General features: G+C 39.4%; 1 protein-coding gene across 1 annotated transcript in view; it reads right to left on the minus strand.

Annotated features, from left to right (window-relative positions):
- Positions 1-9000, minus strand: part of Smp_179880 (hypothetical protein) — a gene marked incomplete at its 3' end in the record, with an annotated part of 19521 nt that extends 10521 nt beyond the window's left edge. The window contains exons 1-3 of the mRNA XM_018792749.1: positions 8296-9000; positions 2771-3076; positions 814-1185 (exon numbers count right to left, since the gene is read on the minus strand). Of these exons, the coding sequence (XP_018644474.1) occupies positions 814-1185; positions 2771-3076; positions 8296-8755 (1138 nt within the window). The 5' untranslated portion in view covers positions 8756-9000. The remainder of the gene's footprint in view (positions 1-813; positions 1186-2770; positions 3077-8295) is intronic.
- Positions 9001-9957: the final 957 nt, after the last annotated feature.

Below are 9957 nucleotides of genomic sequence, written 5' to 3' on the forward strand. Positions count from 1 at the left end.
AGGCAATACGCACAGTATGCACATATGCCAATTAGAGACTGACCAGTTGCAGTCCTAAACACATCGATGGGAAGATCCAAACAAACAATACTAAGTGAATTCAAACTTCACCTTATCGCACAAGCAAGTGGCTATCAGGACTCAGTGGCCGAGTGGATAACGCGATGGCGTTTGAAGCGAGGGTACTGGGTTCGAGTCCCAGAGTGAACATCAACTCTGAGATGCAGGTACATCCAGCTGACGAGTCCCAAATAGGACGAAACGCGCGTCCTGGATTCCACTGCTAGCCACTATCCATCTCTGCTTACCATGTACTAACTAATGTCTAAATACTAAATTCCCTGTTTTCTGTTCTTCACATGAACAGTACAAAAACTACCGTGGCCTCGTTTTTCTCATATGAATACTCTGCCACATGATTTGAGTATTACACTCTCCCTATTGTGAAATGGATGGTAGTAAAAACTTATGCTTGTATTTACTATATACAAGAATAAATTCTTCATAGATTTACAGATAAAAATCCTAAACATGACAGATGTGATTATGAATATTCCGTGAAACTGTATACATTTAAAGTAATATGAAAACCGTTGTGTGAGTTTTTAACGAGTAATAGACATACACTACTCAATAAAATTATCGTTATAAACAAATATGACAATTAAGAGTTAATGGATCGCGATTCACTACGTATTATATTCTGAAGTATATAAACTATATACGACAGCATATCATATATACGATCACTTTAAGTAGAATTTATATCTATAGAAGTAAATATTTTTCAAAAAGACAACAAGTATTTCCTACCTGGATGGGAACTGATTACCAGAGGAGGCCAAATATCTCCATTAGGTTGAATTTGTTGTAGTTTTTTGGAAGTATGCAACTGTTTGCCGTCCGAACAGTTCTCATCAAGGCTAGTATTTGCTAGAGAAGGATCGATACGCTGTTGAAAGACGTGATTTGCATCATTAATGTTAATATTTATGGTCTGCATATTTTTATCGTTAAATATAGTAGTGGGTAGCGTAACTTTCTCAATATGCGGTTTACTAGTGGGCTCACCAAGCTTTTGACTTGATTTGATTGGTATGTCATAGACTTCGGGTAAGTTTGTTGAATCAAAAACTGGACCTTCGATTGTTTCACTGGGTCTTCCGAAAGTTACAGTACCAACGGCTGTTAAAAACAAAAGTTACTAGTTTACTATTAATAGTGGTTTTCAAAGTTTGGAGCAAAAATATAAGTAAACTAAAATGACAAAATTATTTTACATTAGACTATAAATTGTTAGTGATTTCTACATTCAACAGTGCACTGTAAAAGATGACTGCGAATAATTTTGAAAGTAGACAACAGATGATCAAGTTAATTTCAACGTAATCTAAACCGGGTAATCAAATATTACAGAGAATAGCCTAACACAATATAAGATTACACCAGTATCAGTAACAACTATAATTAAATTTTTAATCACAGTTGATCAAAATAAAATAGTTGGTGAGCTAAACAATAAGCAGTGAAAAAGTTACACGAACGGTGGAATTGATGTTTTATGGACATTGATAAACCACAGCTATTCATGCAAAGTTTAAATCCGAAGTTGGAATTAAACAACTTGCCATTGTATTCTGATTATTAGGGGTTTATTACTCGACTTTTATCCGGTAATGAAAATCATTTTCGGAATAATAAAACGGTATCAAGCACTCAAATATCTATTCACTGGTGAATATGACTGTTAGCGGGAAATAAACCGGATTAAGGCACGTTTGTGCATGATCGTAACGGCGCACACTGATTGGCTAATTCTAAACCAATCAGCATCTAGAGGCTTCTTATGCATATACTATAAATATATGAGCGTTTTTCTAACCATTGATCGCTGTTTACCTACCCTTGTTATTTGAACACAATTTCGTTCCTGTTCAACGTGTTCTGATTTTGGGGTCTTGTCGAGTGTCATTGTATAAGAATACCAAGCAATAGGAGTAGCTGGGTCGTTCATTAGTAAAACAAATATAACAATGACCATAAAGACTAGGCTTATTTGTGTAAACAGTAAATCCAATTGTATTGTGTATGATGGAACACACAAAGAATATCAGAGAATTCTTTTAATTTTACTATAGTGGTTATGGAGCTCATTATTTTGTGAATTTAGGCTAGGTTTAAAATAAAAACACGGACAAAAAGTTTAAGCAGCACATACAATTGTCAGTACATTTAAAGTCAGACGAATTGTGATATGCTGACATGATTTTCGATTACTTGTCAATAAACACTGATTAAAAGATTTTTCCTCCTCTATGAATACCTTAAATAACCGGCAAAGAACCCCTTTACCATATGTTCTGAGTCAGTTGATATTACCGTGAATACGAATTAGTTGAATTTTCCAGATCGAAATATAGGCAGAAAAATTTTCAGACTATGCTCGCCAAAAAGTTTCTAGCATTACCCAAGGTTAACTACACAAAAGAATCATTCTACATCTCCTTAAATAAGGGAAACAAATTTTTCAAATAACTCATTTAATCCAGTACACAGGGAAAGACTGGCACCCCAAACAGTTCAGACGAAATCAATCGGTGGGTTTCCAATTTATAGAATCAAGTACTTTTATCACTAAGATATTTCTTAACATGCTATTCAATACCATAATATCCTCATTATCGTACAAGTGTGAATACATCTGACAACTTAGTGTTCAGAATGATATTCATTGTCCTTAACGTAAATATATATGATTAGTGTAACTTACAGTTATTGATTCTTCTACAGTATCTTGGACACAAGCGAATGGAACTAGTTAGAATATCCGAAGAAGTAAAATCCATATGTTTGGTAAAATTATAAGAACAACATCTGCGAAAAGACAGTAAATTAGGAAACGTTTGTGAATGTGAAAGGTAGTTAGAGCCACCAAGGACATATGATGAATGATTAAATGCACGCCTTTTATGATGGCTACAAGTAGAACAATATGGACACGGTAATCTCTTATGAATGATACGAAATTTGTCAAAACAAAACACACTGTATAACTGTGTATTGTTCCGCGACCATGCTATAAAATTCTTAGTAGACATGTGGCCACATTTATCTGGTCGACGTCTTACCGAAGTTCGGCAGGTATGATATTTTAACAACTGTGTATCTGAAAATCAAAGTATACACTATACTTTAGTTTTGTGGCAAAAGCAAGCAAATGCATATGAAGCAACTTAAAAACACAAGTATATTACAAGACGAAAAAGTAGAATTAAATTAACACGAAGATACTGTCAGACTAGACTAGTAACATGAAGATCGAGAATCCCTACAAATCCTGCTACACAAATGGGTACATCTTGATATTATAATCTTTCCAGGGTTTACCAAAGTCAACGGAATGTAGAGTGCCAATGATTGAGATTTAACAGATTGATTAGTTAGTAGGTATCAATGCAAAGATTGAACTTGAGTTTAAAATAAATTGAGCACTGGGTAGAAGGTTAATACCCATAAATTAATTATACTTTTGCGATGTTCAAATGAGTAGACATTAGGAATTCGGACGTTTCGTGACTTGATCTAAGTCACTTCTTCAAAGTAAATAAAAAACAGAATTATTCAGTTGTTTACTCTGGAGAAGTGATTCACATAAAGTCATGAAACGTCTGAAGTCCAAATGTCTATTCATTTGGATATCATGAATATACGACTTATTATTATTATTATTATTATTATTATTATTATCAATTGCCTAGTACTCTTCACACATGCTACATTTACCCCTTATGAATACCATTAAAACAAGATCTTAATTTTAGATGATAGATTTAATTTACCATCATTCCTTGAAAAATCTAGTCGATTATCAAAAAGAGTCTGATCATGTTACTTGGGCTTGCCGTTTTGTAAACCAAGAGGGTTGGTGTTAAAAAACATAGATCACAAAATGTTAACGATGAACTTTCTAGGGAAAAAAGGACAACTTCTAGCTGTTCCACACTATTAGGTATAAATATTGGCAAACTGTCTTTCTCACAGACATCTATCTAAAACAGGGCTTCTTCCTTAAGATTACCTAGATAGCTCCAGACGAACTACAACAGCTTTGACGATTGCATTGTGTCGCTGACAGAGAATTATCAGCGTAAAGTTCCAAGGTTCTTGGATAAGTACTTTGAGATTTACCATACCTTAAAAATTGGAATTCCTTTACATCGACATGCCCCCAAATGCCCTGGTGCGGCCGAGAGTGGGAAAAGTCAGCTCTCCCTCTCGAAATGCTCTCATATGACCACGTGCATACAACTACTGCCAAAGAAGTCATACTCACTGCCTTCTCGCGGCGGGGGTATTGTTCACGAAATCGAGAAAACGGAAAGCGAATGTCTGACGCTTTAACCGGGTCGGTGGACACGGAGGGCCCACCTGAGGCATTTGGAAAACCCTGATTCCAAACCAATGGTGCACATAGGCTCCAGGATGCTTAAGGAGCGAATGCCATATGAACCAATCGTTGGTCACCGGCTACCATAGGACTGCATCTCCTTACGTTGTTCCACTACCTTGTGGATTAGACCTTTAGGGTCAAAGGCTCCGGGTGTGGCCCCCCAAGAAAACCAACTGCTTCGGTCTGGGCACGCGGGCAGTATTATATTTGTTTATTTAAACACATAAACATTGGTACAAGAAAGCAACAAATAGATATGAGTCACATAAATCATTCAATTTGTGTGAGAGCTGGGATACACCTACCAGCATGGCTCAGTACAATTGTCAGTGACTTCATGGATTTGTGCCATGTTTTGGTCTGGCCGCCCCTAGCTTTCTCCCAACCTACTCCTACACCATAAAACATCGCACATCGGGGCGGTCAGTGGTTGGGCATACGCAACACATGTTCCAGCCAGCTCAACTGATGAAGTTTCACTACTTCATCAATCGATTTTCCATCCTTACCTAGTACCCGTTTCTTAACAACTACATTACTTACTCGGTGGTCCCAGGATATACGAGCAATGCTTCGAAGACGCCTATGATCGAATACTAGCAGTCTACGAATATGCTCTACTCTTATCGGTCATGTTTCACTGCCATAAAGTAGGACGGAACGAACTGTTGCGCAGTAAACTCGTCCTTTGGTTGGTAGATGAACATCTCGCCCAAGTCATAAATGATGCAAGTTGACGAAAGCTAGACGAGTCTTCTGTATCCGTGCTGAGATTTCGTCACACACCAGACCACAAGGGCTGATGAGACTCTCAAGATAAGTGAAGCAGTCAACACGCTCAACTACTTCACTCCCTATCATTAGTTCAGGTGCCAATGCAATCCAATCCTGAAGTAACATTTTACACTTCGAGAAGGAGAATCGCATCCCGAACATGCCTGCATAGTTGCTTATAGTGGTCAGAAGACTGCATTTTGTCAGCGTCTTCACCAAATAAAACTATGTCGTCGGCGTATTCTAAGTCAACAAGTGAGCCTCCCAGTAAAAGTTCAACTCCTGGAGATTGAGATGATGAAAGTGTTATCTCTAAAAGCATGTCAACGACAAAATTAAACGAGAATCAGGTGTTGATATTGATATTCAGTCTGTTGTTACCTATTGCCGCTGCCTTTTCCATCTCTCTTGCTTTCGCTACCCATTACTGTCCGCGATCATTGCGTAGGCTCCTTATTAGCCTGCGCTTAAGCTGACTCCGCTTTGCGTTATGTTCAGAGCCAGATGGGATGAGTTTTCGAGCATCTATCAGTGCGGTAGATGCTTCTGTAATCCAGTGTTTCTCTCTAACCTTATGGTTTACCGTATTAGCAGATATCACTGCTGTTTCCACAGCTATACGGAATTCATTCCAAGCTGCCTCGGGGTGGGTACAACTTACATGGCTGCCTAACTGTTTTTCTAGTTCCTGAAATATATTCTTAGCTTGGCTATCATTAAGTAGAACCCTAAGAGGTTTCACTGCAGTGTCTTTCCTACGTCCAGTAAGACGCAAACAGACACGTGCTCGCACTAGAGCATGATGAGTCTAAACATGTGCCCCAGAATGATCGACAGTCTTCTATCGAGCCCCTCCATCGGTGGCTGATAGCGATGTGATCTAATTGGGTCCAACGTTGGAACGAATTCGGGGGTCGCCATGTCAAAAGATGTTTTTGCTTATGCTTAAAGTTAGTATTTGCAAGAAACAGGTGGTTATCTGAGCATAGTTGCAATAGACCATCGCCATTATCTGTTCTTTGAGCCATGACACCAAGGTGTTTTTCCCCTTCGCTTACTTTACCTACTTGAGCATTGAAGTCGCCAGCCACTATTACTACATCAGGGCGCCTAGCTTTTCGGAGAAGGTCAGAAAGGTTTCTGTAAAACTCATCTTTCACATCATCTGAGCGGCAGTCAATGGGAGAGTAGGCAGAGACGACGAAGAGGCAACGACGAGTGTCCCTATCTTTCCGAGTCCTTACTGTTCCGTTTAGTCGGACAGCACACAAACGACTGTTTACTGGGACTCAGTCCAAAAGAGCTAGTTCTGCCCTAGAACTCAATGCTATACCTACGCCAGAGCGGCCACGGGAAGCAGAATCATGGCTTCCAGATACACGAAGTGTGAATCAAGTTGGTTCTTTATTTTGATATGATGAGGTCAAATGAATAACGCTACCCGGATCCTGTATGCGCGTTTCGGAGACGCAGCACACATCGATGGTGCGAGATTCTAAAGTTCTAGCTAAGGAAGCCTGTTGTCCTAATTGGCACTGTATTCGTACGTTAAAAGTTCCTACATGTAGTTTAGAGTGTGTGCTTTCAGGAGACCAGAAATAACGTTCCGTGTACTCGAATCGTTTGCTCTAGAGGTGAGAGGTGATAAACGGACGTGAGAAGGGTTAGTCGTGGAGATAAGAGAGTTATTAGGAGGTGTAGGAAGGATTTGAAAGTGACCAACTTGGTATCGTGTGCTGTTGCGAGTATGAGGGTCGATATCACTTCCCGGCTACCCACACCGTAGAAGGGTATTTCTTGAGAGACCTGAAAAGGAAGTTGGATTAGTGTTGGTCTTAACGACCCTGGAGCGTGACCGCAGAGCCCAGGGGACAACTGCTTGAGGCCGGTCACGCACGGCCTTTTTGTGGGAAGTTTTTGACGTGTTAGCTCCGTTCTTCAAAGGGCCTTACCGCCAGAGACGGAAATCCGTGAGGTAATGTGAGGCGTGACATTTTTAGGGTCGACCTTTTCTAACCCCTTTCTCCCTTTTGAGAAGGCGGCATCGCTGTAGATGCTTGTTGTCCGAGGGAAACACCTTACTACTGTCACACCCGTCTACAGTCAGTAGCTCGACTTTGCCCTCAGACCTTAAGTTGCTGCTTTTAGTCTTACCGTTCTCCAATCGACCTGCTTGGCATGGTAGAACCTACAGGAACATAAGTTCTTGGGGAACAATGTTACATTTAAGATTTGTGGGATGGTAAGCGAATAATACACGTGAATCGCAGTGATAGAACACGCATCATATCAAGTAACTTTTTTAAACATATATTACGCACACTCCAAGAACAGGCAATAAAATTTACATTCATGCGTTTTAGAAAAAGATTTTCTTTTATGTTACAAGAATGGACACTAATTAGTTGTCAAACTGCATGGTGTATATTCGCTCACATTGATTCACATGGACGAACGTGCTGCTGGAAAAATGTTGAAATTTCGGGTAGGAGGGAAACAAAACACAATTAAACCATTCAGTTCAGAGAACGAAACTACATAAAAATCATTCACCCGAGCAACAAACCTCCGTCATCTTTTTCAGATGTACAGTAACATACACACCAAAACTAGTTGAAGTCTTGGATAGATAGTCCTGAACTAGCTAGATTTAACAGCTGAAATGCTTAGCACAATACTGAAACGCAATGTGATTCTGATCCACAACGGAGAGCGATAAAACTTCAAACAAGTAACCTAAAAGCAGTTGGGTGAGACAAGTGTTTTACTATGTTCATATTCATATTATAGATCAAACCAATCTACGGATTTATCAAAGGAAACTCAGTACTGAAAAACCACGTAACTCAACTAAAACTGGGAGGCTAGAATATATATAACTTTTTCCATATAAGTACAGACTCAGATCAATAAATTCTGGAAGACTTATCTACAGAAATGAATCCACATTTAACTCTTACAAACATATAGCTTGTCACGATTAAGTAGGTAAATATTTGGTTAGCTGCTGTGCGAAATAAGTCAATATCTTAAAAAAGCGATACTAAAGCAGTGACAGGAAATTCACCTACTTTTCTTAATAAACAATTCCATAGAATCAGGATGTATAATATGAACGCTTCTAGTATTTAAAGAAGAGGCTTTAACTGTAGATATGATCCTCTTGCCATTTCCTGATACGAGTCCGTCACTAGGTTTTGGAAAACTTGGATATTTATTTCCTTGTGAAGGTATTGGCAAAAAATTAGGTCTTTTGGTTGGACAAGCTGAAATAATCGATGAAGAGTAAGCGCTCGTACTGCAAACAGCTGTCTGGAAAGAATCATGAACAGATAAAACAGTTGGTCGTTTGGCATATGTTTTATGGTTTCTGTCACGATTTCCAAGAGCTAAAGGTGAAAAATCCAAGGTATTTGGTCTGCGACTTTTTAGAGTTTTGATGCACTGACTAATAGTTTCTTGGTCTGATTTTTGACGCACAGGTAGATGTGGATATCCAAATTCTTCAGACGGGGTAGTACTTTTACTCATGTTGCATATGTAATATGACTGGAGTTTGGTAGCAGAGGTTATTAATTTATATCACGTTAGTGAAATAAGATCTTTAGCAAGAGTATTATGGTTGTTAGCTCACTAAAAACGAGATAAAAGTGAAAAAGTGTAGCGTGTGGTCACAGTATATCCTGGATACGAGAAAAACTTGGTATAAAAGGTACTCAGTACTAAGTCACTTATTATCTTACTCCGTAAACAGAACCCTAAAGTTGACCGGTAGTTTCGATTCCTGACAGCCCCATATTCTGTTTAATAACTCACCAATAAGTCTGTTTTAACGCACGAAATAAATCTCAAGCAGCAAAGAAAGAGTATCAAACAAATCATCAGTAGCAAACACCACACCCGGGGTTCTCTGTTTGCAATTCAAACTAGAGTCAAAATGATCAAATCGCAATAAGCTACTGATGGTGTGGCTGTGTATAATGCTGCCAGTCAGCTACAATGCAGGCACATATATGCATCGGTCAAAGTCGTAGTACCTCATTGGCACAACAAGATGAACACCAAATTCAAGGTAGTTATTTCAATGGTAGTAATATATAAAAGAAAGATTGTGTATAAGGATATAATACAGGGAGAAATAATTAGTTCGTAGAAAGAAAGTTATGAAGCAATTTTATTATCACGGTTTAAGAAAAGACAAGCCCCCAAATGCCCTGGAACGGCTGAGAGTACGGAGGGCCAGCCGTCTCTCTCGAAATGCACTCACACGGCCACGCGTAAACAGCCTCTGCCAGGGAAGTCCTACTCATTGCCTTCTCGCGGCGGGGGTATTGTTCACGGAATTGAGAAAACGGAAAGCGAATGTCTGACGCTTTAACCGGGTCGGTGGACACGGAGGGCCCACCTGAGGCAGTTGGAAAACCCTGATTCCAAGCCAATGGTGCACATAGGCTCCAGGATGCTTAAGGAGCGAATGGCGTATGAACCAATCGTTGGTCACCGGCTACCATGGGACTGCATCTCCCTAAGTTGCTCTACTGCCTTGTGGATCAGACCTTTAGGTCGAAGGCTCCGAGTGTGGCCCCTTAAGAAAACCACCTGCTTTGATCTGGGCACCCGGGCAATATCATAGCCCTCACACAATTAAATGAAATGACAATTTTTCGTGTGGCGCATATATATCTGGTGCCCCCTTGTACCAATATTTGTGTTCAAATAAATAAATAAGACAA

This window comes from Schistosoma mansoni (assembly GCF_000237925.1).
Source record: "Schistosoma mansoni, WGS project CABG00000000 data, supercontig 0129, strain Puerto Rico, whole genome shotgun sequence".
In the NCBI taxonomy this organism is placed as follows: Eukaryota; Metazoa; Platyhelminthes; class Trematoda; order Strigeidida; family Schistosomatidae; genus Schistosoma; species Schistosoma mansoni.